Source organism: Convolutriloba macropyga, chromosome 14, assembly GCF_964194025.1.
Source record: "Convolutriloba macropyga chromosome 14, txConMacr16.3, whole genome shotgun sequence".
Lineage (NCBI taxonomy): Eukaryota > Metazoa > Xenacoelomorpha > Acoela > Convolutidae > Convolutriloba > Convolutriloba macropyga.
Genome location: NC_134481.1, coordinates 38,052,800 through 38,076,650, shown reverse-complemented (window position 1 = coordinate 38,076,650; position 23,851 = coordinate 38,052,800). Strand labels below are relative to the sequence as shown.

The window sequence follows — 23,851 nt, the reverse complement described above, 5'->3', positions numbered from 1 at the left end:
TTTGTTCTTTCTCTTGTTTGCGCATTAAAGCAACATTACAGCATCAAGCAAATCAGGATATTAGTTGATATCGGGCCGCTTACGTGACGTAACAGGCTTTTGCCGTCCTGATTCTGGTTGATAATATCTAGGCCTAAATTTAGGCAAGTTTATTATTTGGAAGTGCAAAGTGTCGTTACTAAGTTGTTTGCATAAGTGCAAAATTTTTTTTAAAATGTTGCTGGTGGTGTAGTTAACTCGTTTAGATATGTCCGCTCTGTATGCCGCGTTCAATAATCGTTCTAATTCACAGTTCTCAATACTACAGAATGGTGAGCTGACCTAAGTAATGAATTGTTGTAGAACGACGATAATTTTGGAATTGGAATAGTGTTTTTTAAGAATGATAATCCTGAGATCTTTCTTTTTTCAGCGGCATTTTTTAACGGCTTTTTTCAATCTGCCCGCGATTGGGAGGACTAGGAGTTCTTAGGGTAGTGTGTGTCAGGTGGGTGAATAAGTAGGGTTTGCACTCTGATCTCTTCTGCGCTGCATATTTATGGCTGCTTTTTTGATACAGCACATCTGATTGGGCTTCTTCGCGAAGCTTCTATAATTTCGGTTACACAATTTTCTTGTTTTAGCCAAATGATACGGGTCCTAGCCTACGAAACTCCAAAATCGATCTCCACTAGAAAAGCAGAATCACGGAATGACACGATAATATCCAGTTTGTAGCCTCTCATTTTAGTTTTTTCCGTCTTACTCTAGATATAAGCATACAGCATTATAAATGGTAATTGATCATACTGCTATTCTATTCAATTTGTTCCCTTTTTGTATCTAAGTATTTTTAGACTGACATTAAGGAGATTTGTTGTGAAATTCTGTGACTGCACAGAACAAATTTACCATTGTGAAAAATTGCTGAATAAAGGAGGGAAGGAAAAATTGATAGATAGCTTTTGCATTAGTTAGACGAGTAAGTCAAAATTTGAAAGACGAAGGGGACTAGCTGCAAAATTTATTAGCCAGAGGTGCCATTGGGAATGTATAATGAAATTGATAGTTTTAATAGTCAGTTGATTGACGGCCGTTGGGGGATGAAAAGATCAGGTTTCCCTTATCTGGAACTCTGGTGGCTTGAGAACGGATGAGGGTAAAAATTGGTTGAATCAGCAAGTGGGGTCATTTGAGGGTCTGTGCAATCCTTTAGGCGGCTCCATTGTGTTGAGGATGATGAAATGTGTTGTTTCTTCGCTTTTGGAGCAAAAATGCGATGATCCAGGTCAATTAATTATCAAACTTCACAGGGCTTGTTACAGATCACTCAGTAGGGTATCTCTTTATGTATACCAGTGAAGTCTGATAAAGAAAACTGGAAGGCGACGTTCTATATGCCTGAGACATTTTTGTGCTATAGGTCTCAATTCAATATAAGGTTGGGGGAGTGAGAGTTCTAATTCACAAATTAAAGTACGTAAATTAACAAGCGTATTGATTACCCGTGGGTCGGCTTGAGCTGTTTTATATATGATTGTGGTTATTGCCCTTAAAGCGGGTCCTCTGTTGTGTTCCTGATGCTGTTCTTTAGTAAAAAAAAATGCTTTGAAAAATATCCAAGAAATTTCTCCCAATTTGGTGTTTCTAGTTTAAACTCGAGATTTTCTTTAGAAAATTTTCACAAAGAAGGAAATATCTGTGATTGACACCGACTAATTTTAGCTCAGTTTTGGGCCTATAGGAAGCGCATCATACGTTTTTGTTTTGTGTTTGGTGACTTCAAATTTTTCTGTTGGACTCTCAAAAAATTGCTGCTATTTGCGGTTTTGTAGGGGCTTTTATTGTAATCTTTGTTCTTTCTCTTGTTTGCGCATTAAAGCAACATTACAGCATCAAGCAAATCAGGATATTAGTTGATATCGGGCCGCTTACGTGACGTAACAGGCTTTTGCCGTCCTGATTCTGGTTGATAATATCTAGGCCTAAATTTAGGCAAGTTTATTATTTGGAAGTGCAAAGTGTCGTTACTAAGTTGTTTGCATAAGTGCAAAATTTTTTTAAAATGTTGCTGGTGGTGTAGTTAACTCGTTTAGATATGTCCGCTCTGTATGCCGCGTTCAATAATCGTTCTAATTCACAGTTCTCAATACTACAGAATGGTGAGCAGCGCTAAGTAATGAATTGTTTTGGAATGATGATAAATTTGGAATTGGAATAGTGTTTTTTAAGGATGATAATCCTGAGAGCTTTCTTTTTTCAGCGGCATTTTTCAACGGCTTTTTTCAATCTGCCCGCGATTGGTAGGACTATTAGAGTACTTAGCGTAGTGTGTCAGGTGGGTGAATAAGTAGGGTTTCCACTCTGATCTCTTCTGCGCTGCATATTTATGGCTGCTTTTTTGATACTGCACATCTGATTGGGCTTCGTCGCGAAGCTTCGATAATTTCGGTTACCCAATTTTCTTGTTTTAGCCAAATGATACGGGTCCTAGCCTACGAAACTCCAAAATTGATCTGCACTAGAAAAGCAGAATCACGGAATGACACGATATTATCCAGTTTGTAGCCTCTCTCCTTTTAAATTATTTTTCATCTTACTGTAGATATAAGCATACATTGTAAATGGTAATTGATCATACTGATTTTATCAGTCTAAGTAAATATCAAATACGAGTTTCATACGCATCAGAGGATTTGTTGGAGTTCACGAAACAGCGGTGATAATTTGGTTTTTAGCCTTCCTTCATGAGGACGTTTCCTTCAAGCTCATTGACGCATTTTAACGTTATTACACACGAGTTGCATCACTGATATTGTTTGAAATTTGAAAAGCTTGTTGAATTAATAGGCCTCTCGGCCATCAGAAAAGCTGGATTCGCGCATGTTATCAGTCTTTGCCCATATCCATTGTTTGTCTGCTTTTTGCTTTTTCCTTCCGAGGTTGTTTGACGCTTTTCACTCGGCAGTTCTCCGGAGCCCCGTACTCGTCGGACAATACAGGATTCCCAAATTTTACAGGGAAAATCTGATGGCAACCCGAGTTTCATGTTTTAACCAGCGGATACGGGGGTCTAGCGTACAAAATCCCCTTTTCTATTTTCTGGACTAGAAAAAAGAATCTCGGAATGACACTATACTATCCAGTTTCTAATCTCTCTCTCTTTTTAAACTGTTTTTTATTTTTTTATTCATTACTGTAGATAGTATCTGCATTGTTACTGGTTAATTATTATACCGATTTTATCAATTTGAACACATCAATTATGAATTTTATGAGCATCAGATTTTTAGGAGTCGAAGAATCAGAGATCCGTCACAATGGCGGGTTTTCGTTTTTCATTGCATTTTTTTTAATAAAACAGATAACATTACGTCAGAAAGCATATTTCAATGATCAATTTTTTAGCTTGGTTGCAGCTCCTTTCCTTTGAAAACAAAAACAGCTTTTTTGTCTTTTTTCACTCATAACTTCGTTTTATATTTTCTGCCTTCTCGGGCTCCCAATTCAATTTAAGTGAACTCTATTTCAATATAACGACAATGAGGGGGATATTTACATTAGAACAATGAGTTTAGATATTAGCAACATTTTACTACCGTCAACAAACAAATTCGTAGAGAAAATTTGTATATGAAGTTGTGAAATTTAAGTATTTTAAAAGCTACTTGTAAAATTTTCTGTAGATAATATAATCCATGTATGCTATGCTAGCGTTTCACAATGGTTACCTCGTACATGTGTAGCTGTCACCGGTCGATCGTTTTTTCCTTTTAAGCCAAAAGTTTTCGAAAGGCAACGCACAGCCATACAAAATTTACATATAAGCTTAGAAAAGTTTAAATCATGAGAGTAGTACCTTTTTATACCATTTTTCGTGAATAGGAACCACTATCGAGCACTTGTGGATAACATTGCGTATAACTGGGTGCTATGGAATATAGCGATAATCCTCACAGGATTCTAACGCACGAAATCCTCTTCAATTTTCTAGACTAGAAAAAATAATCTCGGAATGACACTATTTTGTCCAACTTCTGACCTCTATTTTTTTAATCTATTAATTTTTTATTCATTGCTGTAGATAAAAGAATACTGCTGTGTGATTGCTTAATGATCATACTGCTTTTATCGATTTGAATACATGTCAAATATGAGTTTTATAGGCATCAGAGGATATTCAGGAGTCGACGAATCAGAGATTCGTCACACTGGGCAGCTTTTTTTTGCACAGCGTTTTTTTAAGACAGATAACATTACGTTAGAAAGCATATTTCAATGATGAAAATTTTAGCTTGGTTGTAGCTCCTTTTCGAAAACCAAATCAACGATTGTCTTTTTTCACTTTAAACTTTGTTGCTTTTTGCCTGCCTTTTTGGGCTCCCAATTCCGTCGACAAACATAATTTTGTAGAGAAATTTTGTATATGAAACAGTGAAGTTTGAATATTTAAAATGCTGCTTGTAAATTTTTCTGTCGATAACATAATCCATGTATGTTATGCTAACGTTTTGTATATGAAGTGGTGTATATGAAGTGGTGCAATTTGAAAACTGAAAATGTTGCTCGATAATCCTCACAGGATTTAATAATTCCCTATTTTTAACCTAAATGGAACGCATCGGTTCAATTTTATGAAGCGATGCTGTATCGTAACCCGAGTTTTCCGTTTAAACCAGCGGATACGGGGGTCTAGCGCACGAAATCCCCTTTTATATTTTGTCGACTAGAAATTAGGATCTCGGAATGACACCATTCGGAATTCTCCATTTTCTAACTTCTCATTTTTTTAAACTGTTTTTATTTTTTATTCCTTACTTTGGTATAAGAATACTGCTTTGTGATTGGTTAATGATCATTTTGCTTTTATCAATTTTAATACATCAAATATGAGTTTTATAAGCATCAGAGGATATTTAGGAGTCGACGAATCAGATATTCGTCTTACTGGGCAGCTTTTTGTGCACGGCGTTTTTTGTAAAACAACATTATGTCAGGAAGCATAATTCAATGATGCAAATTTTAGCCTGGTTGCAGCTCCTTCGAAAACGAAAACAACTATTTTTGTCTTTTTCACTTTAAACTTTGTTGCTTTTTTGCCTTTTTGGGCTCCCAATTCAATGTAAGTGAAATGAACTCTTTAAATATACGACAATGAACGCGATAATTTTTTTAGAGCGGTGAGTTTATGCTTTACCGACGTTTTACTACCGTCAACACACAGAAATATGTAGAGAAATTTTTTTTATGAAGGGGTGCATTTTAAAAACTTAAAATATTGCTGGATAATCCTCACAGGATTCAATTATTCCCAATTTTTAACCTAAATGGAACGCGTCGGTTCACTTTAATGAAGCGATGCTGTATTGTGACCCGAGTTTCTGTTCAAACCAGCAGAGACGGGGGTCTAGCGCATGAAATGGCCCTTTTCTATTTTCTCGACTAGAAAAAAAGAATCTCGGAATGACACTACATTATCCAGTTTTTAACCTCTCATTTTTTAAACTGTTTTTCGTTCTTTATTCATTACTGTAGATATAAGATTGCATATACCAGTTGATGAGGTTCGAGCTAATGATTGTGTGTTATCATAATTCTCCTTTGTTTGACTGTTTGTTCTATCTGTTTTAAGATGCTCTGCCGGTGCTTTTTGTAAGTACAAAGCTATTAAAAGACTGTGTTATCATTGCATATACCTCTCTATTAAAGGCTTTTCTATGCGGTTTTTGCTAAATGCTCGTCCGAGGTGATTCTGGTAGAAACAGTCTGTTCTCTGCGCGAAGATTTTTATATAAGTTTATTTCAGTTACTGAACTGCAGCAGGCGGGGATGAATAGTGAATAATATATATGAGACATGCTATAAATGTTTCTGCACAACATTTTTTAACCAATCATATTGTAGCCATGTCATAAAGTTTATTGTTTTCGTTTATAAACTGAAATTGTGGTACATAACGCATTATATGAAGTAAAAACTGGTCTCAAGGCTTCATCTCTAGCTTTGAAAGTTAACCTTTAACAAATTGATCTTTAACAGGCTTACATTACACAATTTGTGGTTGGCTCTTTTTTCAACTGTTTACACAATATGGGCAATTTATGAATCAAGGTACGGCGATAAGATGAATTGTTTGTTGAAATGTATGCATGAGAATACATTTTTTCACCAGTTTTCTTCCCATTAGACTTAATTTTGAAGACAGCTGTGAAAAGTTTTGACTTGCTGCTAAGACTCCTAATTGGCAAGAGAGTTCCTAGCACGGAAACACAAAATAAGCTGAAGAAAGTTGGGTCATTTTAAGACTTTTAAGACGCACATTTGCAGCTGTGTTGAATTTTACGTCATTTCAGATCATGGCAATGGGCTAATATTTGAGTTTGGTTGGGTTGAATCTCTTGCTATTCCGTCTCCAATGAGTCGCAAACTAGCTCCATTAGATTTCACCACTCCTTCGCCCAGGAGAGAACGGCCGGGAACTGTTCCCTTGACTTTTGGTCGAAATAATGGTGGAAATGGAAACAATGGATCATCGGGCAACCACCACAATTACCCTCATTTTATCCCAGATTCCGTCATTTCGTCAACTGGCTCTGGACGTCACGGTTCTTCGAGTAGCACAGTGTCAGTGGTGGAACTTGCAAACAGTCGAGGAGTGTCTTTTCGGATTCCCAACAGCAGCTCGGCAAATGCTATATCTACACAAGATCTTTCAGGCAGTGGTAAAAATTCCTCCTCCTCTTCGATTTTGAGATCAGTTTCGGCAGCTTCGAATGCCTCGGAGACATTTGCTAAACAGTGCCTAAGCAACAGCAACGGCTGTCATTCTCAACAGCCTAGCTCGGCTGATTTTCAACGACTCAAGTCAAAGAGTATGGACGAAATTGGAGTGCTCAAGATCTCTAACAATGAAATTTACGATTTCGGAGTGAAGGACCTTCAAGATTTGGGTCAGATCGGTGCTGGTTCTTTTGGAACTGTCAACAAAATGCAACATGTTAAAAGTCGTGCTTTGATGGCTGTCAAAATTATAAGAGTGTCTATGAACGAAGAAGAGCAACGGAAAGTTGTAATGGATTTAGGAGTGATCAGGAAGGCTTCGTATCAGCACATAGTGACGTTTCACGGGGCGCTTTTTCACGAGGGTGATTGCTGGATATGTATGGAGTTAATGGACCTCTCAGCCGAGATTCTGTATCGTTACGTGCACCATTTTATAAAACAGTTCATACCTGAACCCATATTAGCACAAATAGCTTTAGCTACTGTACGCGCTCTCATGTACTTGAAAAACGATTTGAAAATTATTCACAGAGATGTGAAGCCAAGCAATATTCTAATCAACCGACACGGGAATATCAAACTGTGTGACTTCGGAATTAGCGGAGTGTTAGTGGACTCCATAGCTAGAACGCATGATGTCGGATGCCGACCTTATATGGCACCAGAACGAATAGATCCGAGGTACGAGAAAGACGGTTATGATATTCGGTCTGATGTCTGGTCAATGGGTATCTCTCTCATCGAGATCTCCACCGGATCCTTCCCTTACACAAGCTGGAACAGCGTCTTTGACCAATTGCAGGAAGTCGTAACGGGAACACCCCCCAAACTCAAAGACATGCCCCCCAAAATCACATTCACAGCCAATTTTCACCGGTTCATAGATAGTTGTTTGCAGAAGGAGCGCAAAGATAGACCCAAATACAGCGGATTGCTCAAGTCTTCGTTTTTGGAGCGAGCTGCTCACGACGAACACACTGACGTGAAAGGGTGGATGGAGAAAATCTTAGAAAAGACGAAAGAAGTGCCGCTTCCTCACCAAAACAGATAGTGGTTTATGATGCTGTTGCAAATTCTTAATCCTATTTAGAAACTGTTTTCCTTCTCCCACTGTAGAGCGCAACCCTCTATTTTAGCAAGTGAAACAACTTAGCAGTCGTAATGGTAGACTAGCTACATTCGGTGCCGAGTTTTAAATTGCTGTTAGCTTGCGGAGAAAAGCGGAAAGTACGTGATACCATTCACCTATCAAAGTTATGAAAGTATGAATATATTAAGATATTATTAATATTTTTCATGAAAAAGAGCAACCAAAATGGTCAGCAGTATTGTATAATATACAACCGCATAATTTACCAGTACTTAATGAAAGACAAGGTTCTGCTCTGGGAAAAGAAAACAGATTCTCTCTTTCGCTCTAAAACGAACATTTTTGGCTTCTCTGTGGGTAAATTTTCCCGATTGTGAGACGGTGCGTTTTCATGCCAGCTGCTTGACTTTTACTATTATAGTGGAGTACATTCGCCTGAAATGAGCTTTGTTTGGATTAAGTCAACAATTGACAAGTTGCATCAAGTGTAAGTTTTATCTGCAGCGATCAGATGAAATAGATAAATGGTGCAAATTTTCATTAAGTTTCAATTTAGCTTTGGAGTGCAGCTCGCCTTTCTTTTTAGAGCAACTCGTTTTAGAGCGGCCATAGGCCAGTGTTTTAATTTTGTTCTAAATTATCTCTGAAAAGGATCTTGGAAAAGTTCCATGTTACACAGTGCAGCAAACAACAGAGGTTTGATTTGACAACCGTTATTTCGGCAGAGTAATTTCAAACTATATCTCTTCTTTAAAAGCAGTTTATAATATGTTATTTAATGAATTAATAACTATAATGAAACCCCGATTTTCTATTTTATAAATTTGTCTCTTCTTTTAAAAATAATCAAATCGATCGTTATGGTAATGATGATCATGATGAACTCGATTGCTTTGTTCTGCCTGCTTGATAAATTAAAACTATATTTTTCTACTTTTTTATCCCTCAATTTTAAGCTCCAATAAGGAAGAAAACTCGTGCAAGTCTGATGCCGGTGCAGAAAGTCTGCACATAACGATAGTAAAGAAAGGATGTTTGTTGCAACAATAAAAGTTAAAGATAAAAAGGAGAGACGAGGTCGAACCTTTCAAATTTCCCTCATGTAATATGAACTCAATCAGAAAATCAATTTTAACGTAGTGATTGATTGAAAACTAATTTACTAATTCTCACAGACATACAACAAATAGTTTGTGGTTATGACTTATTTTGTGCGTTCTCTGATTTTTCTCCCTTTGAAGGTATAGTTCCAATTAAAGTCCTCAGTGGACAGACGTTATATGAGCGCTCTTTTATATGATAACAAAATCCGCAACATACGATCATTTAGAGAGGGAAATTATTTCATAAGATCCTGGCATAGGATCAACTCTCTAATGATCATAAAAAAGTTGTGTAATAAACACCCCTTAACCAAAAAAACGAAGACCGCAGTCGTTAAGGAAACGGTGGTCTTGTTTGTCAAAAATGTATAACTCCTGTGACAAAATGTTCTCCGTATTTCGAACTCAAAATTAAAAATTATTTTGAACCCTCATTAGTGCTGATGTAATTTAACAAGAAAAAATTTACCTAGCTGTTCATTCGTTAGTTGCAATAAATATTATCGTGTAGTAAGAAAATTTTAATAATGTTGGTCAATGTTTGGCTATTTTTCGAAACTTTTTCCTGTAGTTTGCTCCTCTTTATCCAACCTTGAAATCCTGGTAGACATTTGAAAATGAGTTTTGCACACCTTTAAAAACACGCACTGGACATGCTTCAAGAGTAACATGTTTACACATGACTTCACCAACAATCAATGTCCAAAAAATTTTGCTAACTTTACGATGTCATCATTGCGGACAAAACTATTTTATTATGGATAAACCCAATAAACGGAGCATCACTAATAAAAATTTGGATCTGTTCTGTTTTGGCCCCCAGCTTAGTGGGCTTATATTTTTTACACCCTCCAAGCGCACCTATTTTTTACATAGTAGCGTGGTATATAACAATACATAATTTTTAACTTGGGGCGTAAAAAACACTGGGGGCGAAACAGAATACATCCGAAAAGTTTTTGAAATTGAACATATCTTTTATAGAAGCGTATTAGTCTGTATTGGGAGAAACTCAGTTGTTTGAAATTCTCAACCGAGGATTCAAAATTGAAAACCAGAATTTATCTTTTAAACATTGACTAGCAACGAGAATAGAAACGAGCCCTCAAAAACGGGATAAACAGGTAGCGCTCGGAGGGCATTAAGTGGCCTTAACCGTTGCTTGTCTCTAAATATGCGATTCACCGAAACTGTTTTGGAGACAATTGCCGGGTGTAAATAACGGTTCTAATTCCTAGAAGTTTGAACCCCTAAGTCACACCCACCCTCAAACCCCCCCCCCCCCCCCCACCACCACCACCACCACGACACCCCCGTCCACCCTCTTGGTGAATTGGACCCACCTGTCGCACAACCCTACCCCATCGCTTCCCCCACTCCGCTCACCCCCTCCCCTAATGCTATCATCCCTTATTCCCAGCTAGCTACTACCGAAACCAACCGCATGCCGGTCATTTGAGAGCTATTCGCCCGACGTTATCCGGTTATGTTTTGAAAATCTTGGCCGAGTGTCAGCTAGTTCTATTGGAAAAACGTTGTTTGAGTATGTTTGTGTGTGTGTGTGTGTTTGCGTGGATTTGGCTTTGCGGTGTGTGTGTGTGTGAGAGAGAGAGTTTTGTATGTGTGTGTGGTTCTGGCTGTGTTGTGTGTGTGGGTGGTTGTGTGTGTATGTGTATGTGTATGTGAGTGCATGCGTTTCTCACATAATTTTAAACTCCTCGAATGAATTGAAGCAAAATAATTGTTCGACTAAATTATTGACAATTCAGGCAAAAGAAAGATTTTCTGGGCCGATGCAAAGGTTTTGCGATCATGGTTAGGTGCAATGATAGGAGGCTGAAAACTGACCAATTAGACAGTCAAATTTTATGAAAACATAAGTTCAGCCAATAATTTCATTGCATTTTTAAAAGTTTTGTACTTCTTCAAATTTGTCATTTTGTGTGCTGATTGAGGCCAGCAGGTTCAAACTAGAATCAAAACATAAGCGTTGATTTATTAGCAATATCATGAGCGGTGTGATATAGTCGACAGGTACGGCGCGTGCTTAGAATGCATTAATTCCTGCTTCAATCCTGTGCCTGTTTGAAGCAGGCTGTGAGTTTGAGTTCTCACTTACCTATTGTAAGTGCTTCAGGTCGAACACAAGGTGACCACTGTTGACTTCAATAATGGTACCACGTGAATGTTTCAGACGCAAAGACGTTGCCTTTGTCATTAAAAAGGAGCATTGATGTTTACAAAATGAACAAACTGAAATAATAGAAAAGGACAGCTGAGAACAGGTTGCAGTTTCTGCTCTGTAGGTGTCTAATGCTGCTCAGCTGCAATTACGCAGAAACAAAATATTATTAAATGTTAATAGCCTCTTTTTGGAAAACAATCAGAGGGAAAAACGGTCAAATTTGTACGGAAAGTAATGCGCGAAAGACCTATGTACTTTAATATTTAGAGTAATCAAGAAATTTAAAATAACTAATTTTTTGTCCTTCTATGCATGAGTTTATAAATTGTGGTGTTTATTGTGAAAAGTGCTTCAACAAGTTCTCTTTGTAGACATTGTTACATTCGGTTGAGAAATTTAGATAGCTGCTCAAACATTCTGGGTCTCCATTGAGAAGTGGCTTTTTGCTATAATGTTTTCGTTCCTAGAGCATCTATTGGCCACTATCGCTTTTAACTGTTGTGCTTAAAACAGCAGTTTGATTTGCTGATTCCAGATCAGAGTGCTATCGGTATATTGCATTCGATTGCGCGAATAAAGTGGTGGAAGAATTTTTGTAACTAAATTTGGTGCTTTGAATCTCAAAATCCCATGGAATAGTAAAGATTTCTAGCTTTGATACAGACGTCCAGATTGAGCAGGTTTTTTATTCCGACCCTTTTTAGTGGGGGAGGAACTATACGCTGAACTGTTTTTTTTGTTCAGTCAATTTTGGCCGATAATCCATATACTCATCGTAGAGAGTTGAGTGGTATCCTTAGAATAGCGTAGAATTATTAAAAAGATTTTTTTAGTTTCGTTTTCTTTTTGCAGGAGTTATCAAGGTTTTAAATATTGTGAACAGTTGACTGATTTTCGTTGTTTTTGTTCACATTTTGCGCATTTTCTTACGCAATTTTTGCCAATTGGCTGAAAAATGTAAAAATTGTTGACGATAGTGTTCCTGATTTTGCGACAAAATCTTCGTTAACTCCAAAAGGGGATAATTTTATTCGCGTTTTCTCTGAGAGTGCACTTGAATCAAACGTTTGCCGGTTTTTTTCCTACTTCAACTAATATTTATCTAAAATGCCTCATTTATATTTGATATATTGACTTATGTTCAAAATATCCAAATCCCTAATATTCGGAGCAATAACTTGTTCCTAATGATCGGACACCAATAGCAAGTCTAGTTTTGGTCTAGTCGTTGGTTGTTACAGTTCAAAAATATTTCGGAGTGTAATTAGTCGCTGTCTTTTTAAAAAATGTTTTTGCATTTTTTGCTTTTTTAATGTTAAATTTAGAACTGAACAATTCAAATCAAGGGGTGCTAATAATAGGTCCAATTGTCTTTCTACGGAGTTTCAAGGAAACCTATTTTATTTTTATGTCGAAAGGTCATTGTCGTGTTGACTTTTAAAAAAAACGTAATGGTATTATTGAGTTTTGCAACATGTCTTTTTTTTCAACTTGTAGCTTAAGGTTAGCAAAGTCAGGTCGCTTCGTGTTTTCAATGGATTTACCTTTATTTTTTTGCGGTTCTACGTTTTAAGTAATAGTATTTCGGCTTTGATACTACGAGTTTTTACAAAAAAAGTCGTTTCTTTGGAAATTTACCCCATCATTGAGTTTATTTTTCTTGTCTTGTCACATTATTGAAAGCTCAGGTATCAAATTATTTGGTTAAAAAAGTTCGAAAAAAGCCGATTGTACATATCAATTTGTTCAATTGGTATCAGCATAACGATATGTTGAATTGGTATAAACATACCGATCAGTCCCATTACTTACAGGTTGCTTATCACCTTATTGGTTTTAAAAGAAGGCACAATTGACTTTATCTAATGTTTTTAGTGCATTGCTTATTGTTTTGACTTTAATTTTTGATTTTCGTCTGTAGTTGTTAATTTTAATTTTGATTTTCGTCTGTAATTGTCTTTCTTCTTGTAGAAGTAATACATCTCCTGAATGATTACAAATCTCAATGACTTTTTTGTAGAAATAACAAACTCTTGATTTCAGTTGATATCTATTGTTTTATGGCTTTCGAATTAATCATTTTCGAGTAATAAATGTATTTTTAGCTTTGCCTTTGTTTCATTAATGAAAGGTCACATCAAGTTATTGGTGTTCAAAGAAGGCACAGTTGATTACACCTTATTTTTTATGCAATTATTACGGATCTTATTTTTATTCATTAGATTACGGTTTTAACCACTCTGAAACCGTTAGCTCGCAAAATTTAAATGAATTGTTGCTTTTCGTCTGTATTTGTCGTTTGTTTTTGTAGACGTATGACGTATTCTGGATAATTAAAGACTGGTCCAATGTTTTTTCCAGTGAAGTACAAATTAATTTGTAAAGTTTAGGTTTTATTTGACGCTATTTTGACTTTATTGTTTAGACATTGGCAGGTCGTAGTCTTATTAATGGCAGATCTCATGGGCCCACTAATGTGGCACTATTAGTTTTACTAAATAATTTGAGTTGTAAGCAGTTTTTTTCATACACCATTTTTTTAAAAACTATATGGTAAAAATTTAAGCCAAAAATGTTGACGAGCGGGGTTGGAGCATTGTGCTAACGCACATTATCGAGACTGACTGTTATTATAGCAATTAGTTCCTGGAGCTAACATATTGTTTTGGAGCCGGGTGGTGTACTAAGTATTTATTAGTTTCGTTCGACTCTTATTTTGTACTTTCACATCCTTTGCACATAACTACGACAATGTCACTTCTACCGATTTTATAGCAATTCATCCCTTAGAGTTGCGTCAGTAAATAATAATAAGACAATTGTAAGTGATAAGATCTTTAAATGACAGGACGCGGTACTTCCTTTTTGTTTCATGTCTGATTGAAATGCTGTCAATTTTACTGTCTACTCTCCCTGATTAGGCTGAACAAACTTTATCAAATCATTGTAGTAAAAAACAGATGTGTGTCAACGTAGTCACGTAGGATTCTGGAAACCAAAAGCGATCTAGTGTATTTATGGGAGGGGGTGGGTGGGTGAAATAGATTGACAGATTGAAAGATTGTTAGAAAGAGTACAAGTTTCAGTTGTTATGATTGGCTTCTCTAATACGGAGTGGAGTGATTGTATTGAATTGTGATAAGTGTCCTGAATATAAATCGTATCTAGTGTGTGGTGTTCCTTAGTTGGTATGCCTCTGAGTGACTATTTCTCAGAAGACAAGAGGAAGAGACCCCCTTGCGAGGGAATCAGGACCAAATTGAAGGACTGCCTCATGTTCTCTGACTGCTACACCAGGGTAAGTACAAAATATTAGTTGCCTCCTTCTTATTGTCTTTTATTCTGAGAATGTTCGATTCGGATCCACAAAATTTGCAGCGTAAATTGATAAAATTATTGCTCGGACCGAATGTAATGAGGGAATGAACTATGTGAGACCCGCTTTGCTCTGTCAGTATTGGGTTCCAAAATTATATGGGAAAAATAGAGGATTATTAATTGCTATTGAACAAAGTTCATAGCAATTATTGTAAACGTGTGTCTTTTTTATGCAAAATTTTCGCTTGACAATTTTGACTTTTCGAGTGACTTTTACGCCCTTGACTTTTTGTGTTTCGCGTTATCTAAAATTCTCTCTCAATCACAATTTCAATCAGCTGAATTCAATTGGCGGCAATTTAATACTAAAAGTCAAATGAAAAGTGCGCCAAAACTGGTGCCATTTTTTACTTTAAATCTTAATAGTGGTATATGTTAACCTCTAATGTGGTTATTTGAAGCCCGCTATTGATTTGCTTAGTGCCATTTAGACCCCCCCCCCCCCCGACTGAAGCAGGCTGCAATTGATTAGAGCTCCCACTAGTCGTTCGAGGGAAAGTCTTCCGACGTTTAGTCGGTTATGTTTTTCATTCGAAAGCCTTTGAGTAGAATTTTAGTGAAAACTAACTTTCCGAGTGTCGCGGTTTTTTAAACAATGGTGAAAATTTGACAAAAGTTGATTTTTTGAGTACTCTTAGTTTTTCACTAATTTTACACACCAAGTGACTATTTCAATTTCCCTCTTCTGTTTTCCATCAATTTTTTTGACTGCTTCGAACATGTGGCATATTTTGTGTTAAAATGTTTCTGACGTCAGTCTCGACAGTCAGGCTCAGACAGTGAATTGAACGGCTTCTTTATCTATGCTTTTTTTTAAAAAAAAAATCTGTTCTCATGACCTTCTAAATTCAACGGTTCTTTTGTCCGATATAAAGCTTTGTATTGTTTAAAATGGATGCAAAATGTGATAATGACAAAACCTCTGATGTTAATGAAGATCAAATGCTGACCATCAGCGGTTGATTATCCATCAAAAAGAAGTTGTCAGAAAATTAGCCAAAGACAGTTTGACAACAGATAATTTGGCAGGTGAAGTGGGTGTGGTTGTGAGGGCTTCCTCATGAACAGAAGAAGGTTTGTGCAGTGAAAAGGTTAGAGTTAACCCTAACGAAGATAGAGGGAACAAACATAACTTTTGGCAGCAGTATTTTAGCGAAACTTAGGAAAACAAAAGCCGTACCAATGATTTTTTTGTCCATGCATATACAGGATGCACCACAAAAGGAAAACTACTCAAAATTTTAACTGACTTCCTAAGAAAAAACTGAAATATTTTAGTCCTACAAGATATAACTAACATATTGAAGTTCAATAAATCTGCCAGTGATATCTTTTTAGAAGTCAACGAGCTGGATATGAAACCGGATGCGTTTGTTTTTTGTGAGGTGCCACCATTAAAAAATGGATCGCTTATGTCAGAATTAATTTGATTGATAAATACCGTGGGTTTTCTGCTGGAAAAGTTTGATGACTTTAGTGGTTTTCAATCTGTTTTCAAATGGTTCTCAATCTGAACCAAGTGTTTGGCAATACTCCTAACTCTAATGGAACTGTGGAGTACTACAATCAACTTTTTAACAATGTTCATCTGATTAACTCGCGGTATACCAATGCTTCAAAACCTTACACTTAGTTATCTAAGAAAAGAACTTCAATTGGTTTAGTAGATGCTAGCAGTAAATTGTACAATGCTGTATATATCTTGGAGCAACAAATGACAGCAATGCCCAGCCCATGTGCTTTAATCGAAACCTGTTCATCAGTCTTTGTTTGCATAAACCTCTTAAACTTCGCCAGAGTTAGTCATATGTTGAATCATATTAGTTATCGCTTATGTTTTGTCGTTTGAAAAGAGCTGTAAATTTAATGCTAAATTTTAAACTACGAGTCATCTAGTTAATTCTGTGTGAGAGATCAGTTGTATCTGGGTTCCAATCAGAGAATCAATCTTTTAGGCAGGAAGCACTCAACACAATGTCTTCAATATGTAATCATTTGCCAAAGGAGGTGATCTAATGTAAATATTACCGCAAACAATGAATGCAAAGTTTTGTTCAGACTTTGAAGAGAACCCTAAAAATTGTGAAAGCGTGTGCGCTCAATTGACTCACCCAAAACCAATTGACTCATCCTATTCTAATAACTCTTTTCTTAATCTCTTAAAAAGATTGCTGACGAGTTCCTGGAGAACTTAGCTAGAGAAATTGGTCAGGCGGTATCTTAAATTATACAGGTAATAATAATGAGAGACTACAAATAGAACTTAGAACCCAACGGATGGTTCAAAAATTTGATGGAGTTGTAATTCGTTGCAATTTGAATATCAATAACGTGTCACTTGTCATAATATCCGAAACAAAAAGGGAACTTTAATTGATTTGGTATTATGATAAAAGGTAATAAAAGGTAATAAGAATCAAACAGTTGAAAACCGGCAATTGGTTCCTCTCAATTTGCTGTTAAGATTTGTAACTAGCCACAAATATCTAAGAGTGCTTCTTGCTTTAAACCTGTACAAACCGCTGGGTCCTGCCAACATACCTGCCTGGGCACTATACCTGCCTGGGCACTAAATAGGATCACCAGAACTAGCGGAGCCATTGTGATTCATCTAATGATTTTTTGAATGCCGAGCATTTCCTTTTGCAACCTAAATTTTCTCACATCGCCCTGCTGTTTGAAAAAAGGTGATACTGAAAATGCATTAAACTATTGACCAATCTCGTTAACACCAGCCTTATCAAGAAGCTTTTCATAACTGCCTGCTCAAAGAATAAATCGAAGAATATCTCGCAAAGCAAAAATCTGCAACAAAAGGGAATTTGGGTTTCGAAAATTTTTTTATATAACAAAGACGCACTTCTATATTTAACAGAAACAACGCGATGCAAGCTTGATCAAAGAGATCATATAGCAGCAGTTTTCGTTGATTTGTAAAAGGTATTTGACTCGATAGACCACGGGGACTGATTTTTAAAACTCTAAAGCCTGGGTTTTAACGGTTCTGCGAGGAACATTACTTAAAGCTGTCTGAGAGATAGGTTGCATTGTGTAACAAAAATCAACTTGAATTGGACTGGTTGAGATCGGTAAGAGAATAAAATGTCTTTGTTATTCAATAGGTATGTTAACGACCAATGTTTCGATATCTATTCTAATAGTTAAATACACCAAAGACATAGTCGTTTTCTCTTCAATGAAGAATGTTCAGGAGAGTATCAAAATTGTTGAAAACGAAAAAAAAATGGCTAATAACATTGTTAGCAAATCTCTTATTCTCCATGCTCCGAAAACAGAATTTATTGAATTTGGTTCCACGAAATCTAATGATTTGCCAGTTAAAATCGACGGAGGGAAGAGTATGGAAAAAAACAGAAGGAATTTATCGGGGTGTTACAATTGATAAAAAAACACCTTCATTCCGAGGTAAAAAGTTCTACGTAGCATGGCACAAGGCGTCAAGCCACTTTATACTTTACCAAATTGCGTTCCAGAAAACTTCAAAGGAACACTGATAAATTATCTTGTTATTAGTCACCTGAAATACTCAGCATTTTTTGCTCAATACCTCAATCTGAAAAATTAATTTGGGCTGCAAAGGCTTGCGACAATCGTATTTTTCTCAAGATCACAAACTCATCAATGACAAATATACCTGTTCTATTGTAAATACAATATAGGGTTGCACTATAAACTCGACAAATTTTCAAATATAGCAAGCAAGCATTTAAAATTAATTCTAGTATCACCCTTCCAACGTCAAAATATTATTTTCATAATTGGACCAGAAAATAATAATAATAATAATAATGTTCCTAGATGTAAATACTTTGAACGTGGTGTGATGGATAGTTTTTTAAGATATCAAAATGAAATTTCAACGGCGAAACAAACGTCAAAATCTTCTAGTAACGCCAAAAAAAAAGATAAAGCTCACTTCTTCGGGAAACACCCAGACCAATTTTAATTCGACCAATTAATGGGGCGTGATTATTAATTTAATCCATGATGTGTGCTCTTCCTATATATTTATTCGATTATTGCGGTTCCTAGTTCAAAAATGATTTTTCTGTTTATTATTTAGTTTTTACATAAACTACCTGCATGATGTATTTTATTTCGTTTCAGGAATTAAAGTATTTTTTTTCTTTCACCCACAAATTAGTTGCCGACAGTACAAGCATGTTTTCTAATAATTCTGGGGGATAATTTAGTTCCACATTTGGTTGTGATAGTTTCAAATGAAGTCCCACGGGCCGCTGGAGCGTGGCCATTGCCCGCGAGACATTGCAAAGTGCGCTCAATTAGAAGCTCCTTAGCAGACAAGTGGGAGCATATTTCCGTGGGAGAATTTTTTCCTACGGCTTTGTTTTCTTTCTCTAAAACTGAGAGAATTTTTTGTAACTGATTATCTGCAATTTAGAAATGGCCTTTTCAACTAACGCTCTAACCCATCGAGATATTTCACCTGATTTCTCCTACGAGGAGTAATTTTTCTGACCCTTCTAGTATTTGTTGATATCAGTTACTGCAATCAAGGGTCTTCCAATTCTCTTGAAGCCCACTATTGAACTTTAGTCCCATTTAAGTTCCGCCTCCCCCCGCGGTTGAAGCAGGTCGCAATTGATTAGAGCTCCCACTAGTCGTTCGAGAGAAAGTCTTCCGACGTTTAGTCGGTTATGTTTTTCTTTCGAAAGCCTCTGAGTAGAATTTTAGTACAAACTAACTTTCCGGGTGTCGCGGTTTTTTCAACAATGGTGAAAATTTGACAAAAGTTGATTTTTTGAGTAATCTTAGTTTTTCACTAATTTTACACACCAAGTGACTCTTTCAATTTGTTTTCCTATCAAATTTTTTGACTGCTTTGAACATGTGGCATATTTTCTGTTAAAATGTTTCTGACGTCAGTCTCGACAGTCAGGCTCAGACAGTGAATTGAACGGCCTCTTTATCTATGCGTTTTTTTTAATAAAAAATCTGTTCTCATGACCTTCTAAATTCAACGGTTCTTTTGTCCGATATAAAGCTTTGCATTGTTTAAAATGGATGCAAAATGTGATAATGACAAAACCTCTGATGTTAATTAAGATCAAATGCTGACCATCAGCTGTTGATTATCCATCGAAAAGAAGTTGTCAGAAAATTAGCCAAAGACAGTTTGACAACAGATAATTTGGCAGGTGAAGTGGGTGTGGTTGTGAGGGCTTCCTCTTGAACAGAAGAAGGTTTGTGCAGTGAAAAGGTTAGAAACGAAGATAGAGGAAACAAACATAACTTTTGGCAGCAGTATTTTAGCGAAACTTAGGAAAACAAAAGCCGTACCAATGATTTTTTTGTCCATGCGTATACAGGATGCTTCACAAAAGAAAAACTCAAAATACTAACTGACTTCCCAAGAAAAAACTGAAATTTTTTTATCCTACAAGATGTAACTAACATATTGAAGTTCAATAAATCTGCCAGTGATATCTTTTTAGAAGTTGACGAGCTGGATATGAAACCGGATGCGTTTGTTTTATGTGAGGTGCCACCATTAAAGATGGATCGCTTATAATGTCAGAATAAAAGTGATTGATAAATCCAGTGGGTTTTCTGGTGGAAAAGTTTGATGACTCTAGTGGTTTTCAATCTGTTTTCAAATGGTTCTCAGTCTGAACCAAGTGTTTGGCAATACTCCTAACTCTAATGGAACTGTGGAGTACTACAATCAACTCTTTAACGATAATGTTCATCTAATTTACTCGCGGTATACCAATGCTTCAAAACCTTACACTTAGTTATCTTCTAAGAAAAGAACTTCAATTGGTTTAGTAGATGCTAGCAGTAAATTGTACAATGCTGTATATATCTTGGAGCAACAAATGACAGCATTGCCCAGCCCATGTGCTTTAATCGAAACCTGTTCATCAGTCTTTTTTTGCATAAACCTCTTAAACTTCGCCAGAGTTAGTCATATGTTGAATCATATTAGTTATCGCTTATGTTTTGTCGTTTGAAAAGAGCTATAAATTTAATGCTAAATTTTAAACTACGAGTCATCTAGTTAATTCTGTGTGAGAGATCAGTTGTATCTGGGTTCCAATCAGAGAATCAATCTTTTAGGCAGGAAGCACTCAACACAATGTCTTCAATATGTAATCATTTGCCAAAGGAGGTGATCTAATGTAAATATTACCGCAAACAATGAATGCAAAGTTTTGTTCAGACTTTGAAGAGAACCCTAAAAATTGTGAAAGCGTGTGCGCTCAATTGACTCACCCAAAAACCAATTGACTCATCCTATTGTAATAACTTTTTTCTTAATCTCTTAAAAAGATTGCTGACGAGTTCCTGGAGAACTTAGCTAGAGAAATTGGTCAGGCGGTATCTTAAATTATACAGGTAATAATAATGAGAGACTACAAATAGAACTTAGAACCCAACGGATGGTTCAAAAATTTGATGGAGTTGTAATTCGTTGCAATTTGAATATCAATAACGTGTCACTTGTCATAATATCCGAAACAAAAAGGGAACTTTAATTGATTTGGTATTATGATAAAAGGTAATAAAAGGTAATAAGAATCAAACAGTTGAAAACCGGCAATTGGTTCCTCTCAATTTGCTGTTCAGATTTGTAACTAGCCACAAATATCTAAGAGTGCTTCTTGCTTTAAACCTGTACAAACCGCTGGGTCCTGCCAACATACCTGCCTGGGCACTATACCTGCCTGGGCACTAAATAGGATCACCAGAACTAGCGGAGCCATTGTGATTCATCTAATGATTTTTTGAATGCCGAGCATTTCCTTTTGCAACCTAAATTTTCTCACATCGCCCTGCTGTTTGAAAAAAGGTGATACTGAAAATGCATTAAACTATTGACCAATCTCGTTAACACCAGCCTTATCAAGAAGCTTTTCATAACTGCCTGCTCAAAGAATAAATCGAAGAATATCTCGCAAAGCAAAAATCTGCAACAAAAGGGAATTTGGGTTTCGAAAATTTTTTTATATAACAAAGACGCACTTCTATATTTAACAGAAACAACGCGATGCAAGCTTGATCAAAGAGATCATATAGCAGCAGTTTTCGTTGATTTGTAAAAGGTATTTGACTCGATAGACCACAGGGACTGATTTTTAAAACTCTAAAGCTTTTTTTTCTTTCACCCACAAATTAGTTGCCGATAGTACAAGCATGTTTTCTAATAATTCTGGGGGATAATTTAGTTCCACATTTGGTTGTGATAGTTTCAAATGAAGTCCCACGGGCCGCTGGAGCGTGGCCATTGCCCGCGAGACATTGCAAAGTGCGCTCAATTAGAAGCTCCTTAGCAGACAAGTGGGAGCATATTTCCGTGGGAGAATTTTTTCCTACGGCTCTGTTTTCTTTCTCTAAAACTGAGAGAATTTTTTGTAACTGATTATCTGCAATTTAGAAATGGCCTTTTCAACTAACGCTCTAACCCATCGAGATATTTCACCTGATTTTTCCTACGAGGAGTAATTTTTCTGACCCTTCTAGTATTTGTTGATATCAGTTACTACAATCAATGGTCTTCCAATTCTCTCTGGATTATTTTTGAGATACGCGCTTCAAATGCATCATTTAAAATGTTTGAACATCTCAGCAGAGATGGAGCATCGCGTTGGAACCGACCCTCCGTCTGGTCTTTTCAGTATCTAGATCTGGATTTGATCTAAGTTCGCAAGCTTCATTAGAGAAAGTCAGCTCATGTTTCATTCGTGCTCGGTTTGCCTATAACTACCGTTTTTTAATGGTACAGATTATCATTTCTGCCTTCTGAATAAAGTGTAAATTTGTACAAGAAATTGAAATCGAATCCCAATTTTGTAATACATCAACATAAAGTGTAGAACAACTTGTCTTAAGTTTAATGGGCTCAGCATAAAATATTGTTTGTTAACAGGACAAGAAGAGCATGCGAGAGTGTCTAACTGCAGAGGAGGGGGTGCCTGACCAGTGTCGCAATCTGGCAAAGCAACTCTACATTTGCAAACGATCAGTAGTAAGCTCTTCTCTTCTTCTCTCTTCACAAGTTTCTGCTACAATATAACTAACATGTTCTTTGTAAATTAAGACGTTCTTGATAAAACTTCATGTAGACTATGGCGTTACTTCGATTTCGAGGGGGCTATTAATTAAGTTGTCTGAGAATTAGCAGATTTAAAGAAAGTATTTCCGGTTTTCTCGTTTTTAGCAAAATATCCAACTGAGTCTACTATATATATTTAAATATCTAGGTCATATAAGCATCTATATTGTATCATAGTGAACTGCTGCGGAGATGAAATGTTTGATTGGTGCAGCATGATTTTTAAATCTTGTGATGGAGACCAATTGCCATTTGGCGATATTGATCACCTATTTTTTTTTTGACTTGTAACCATTCCTGTTTCAGTTTGACCCTCGATTCAGGATCCAGGGGCGCAAAGACGAGTTCATCGACAGATGACGATGGAGAACAGCTGTCTGTCTGATTCTTTTAAATACTTTCAAAACTGCTTTCCTGTAGATTAATCTCAACTTTGAGACTTGTTTTTACTCAATTTGAGAGCCTAGTTCAAGAATTCAGTAGGGCCAATAAACACTGCTTATAGGAGATTGAAAATTTTGAGCACAAAGTTGCTGTAATTCATAGTCGGGAGGCGACAGCTTTTCTATCTTCTATTGCGAGAGACTCAAAGATTAATAATATTGAAAAGGTTGACCATTTTGAATGGCAAACAGGTGCTTCTTTTTATTACATGAACGTAATAGTCATTTGCACTCTATCTGCAGATATATTAAGATGTTGGTTTTAGCAGCACACTTTTCATTTTCTTGAAAACAGACATTTTTACAGAAATTAGCTCAGTGAGAACTTTCCTACATTTTTTAATTGTCTATTTCCCTTTTTCAACGTTTTGATTGAAATCACTTTAACTATCACATGCTAGCCATTCGTTCGTTTTGTTTAGCATTTCAACAGGCGTTCCTTGCAATAATTCAAAATGTTTTTGTCCAGATGGATTGTTTAGCCTCAATTGAAATAGTTCAAATATCAATTGAAATAATCAAATAAGCATTTCAAATAAATCTTTCTGAGAACACCACGCCGAGTACAAGGCGAGATGAAACACTTGTTCCTGTAGTTTTCGAGTATTTAGGTTGCTTTATGATTATCAGAATAAAGCATGAAAATCATATGTTTGCAACTATTAACGTTCTGTGAAAAGCAACCTCAAAATTTTCAAAAATCTGAAACGCTAGCAGTTAAAACGTATAAACCAGATGAAGTAATTCAGTAGAATTGAAACCATCAATTACACGAAAGAGTTAGGATTTAAC

General features: G+C 36.3%; 2 protein-coding genes across 2 annotated transcripts; both read left to right on the top strand.

Moving 5' to 3' along the window:
* Window positions 1–6,311: 6,311 nt before the first annotated feature.
* LOC142352816 (dual specificity mitogen-activated protein kinase kinase 4-like) lies at window positions 6,312–8,785 on the top strand. Its single transcript, XM_075404951.1, has one exon. It carries the CDS (start codon window positions 6,395–6,397, stop codon window positions 7,811–7,813), a length of 1,419 nt encoding a protein of 472 aa, XP_075261066.1. The 5' UTR covers window positions 6,312–6,394; the 3' UTR covers window positions 7,814–8,785.
* A 5,439-nt stretch (window positions 8,786–14,224) lies between these two features.
* Window positions 14,225–23,059, top strand: LOC142353632 (cytochrome c oxidase assembly factor 5-like). The gene is made up of 3 exons (XM_075405927.1): window positions 14,225–14,438; window positions 22,431–22,529; window positions 22,923–23,059. Exons 1-3 carry the CDS (start codon window positions 14,331–14,333, stop codon window positions 22,974–22,976), a joined length of 261 nt encoding a protein of 86 aa, XP_075262042.1. The 5' UTR covers window positions 14,225–14,330; the 3' UTR covers window positions 22,977–23,059.
* The last annotated feature ends 792 nt before the right edge of the window (window positions 23,060–23,851 follow it).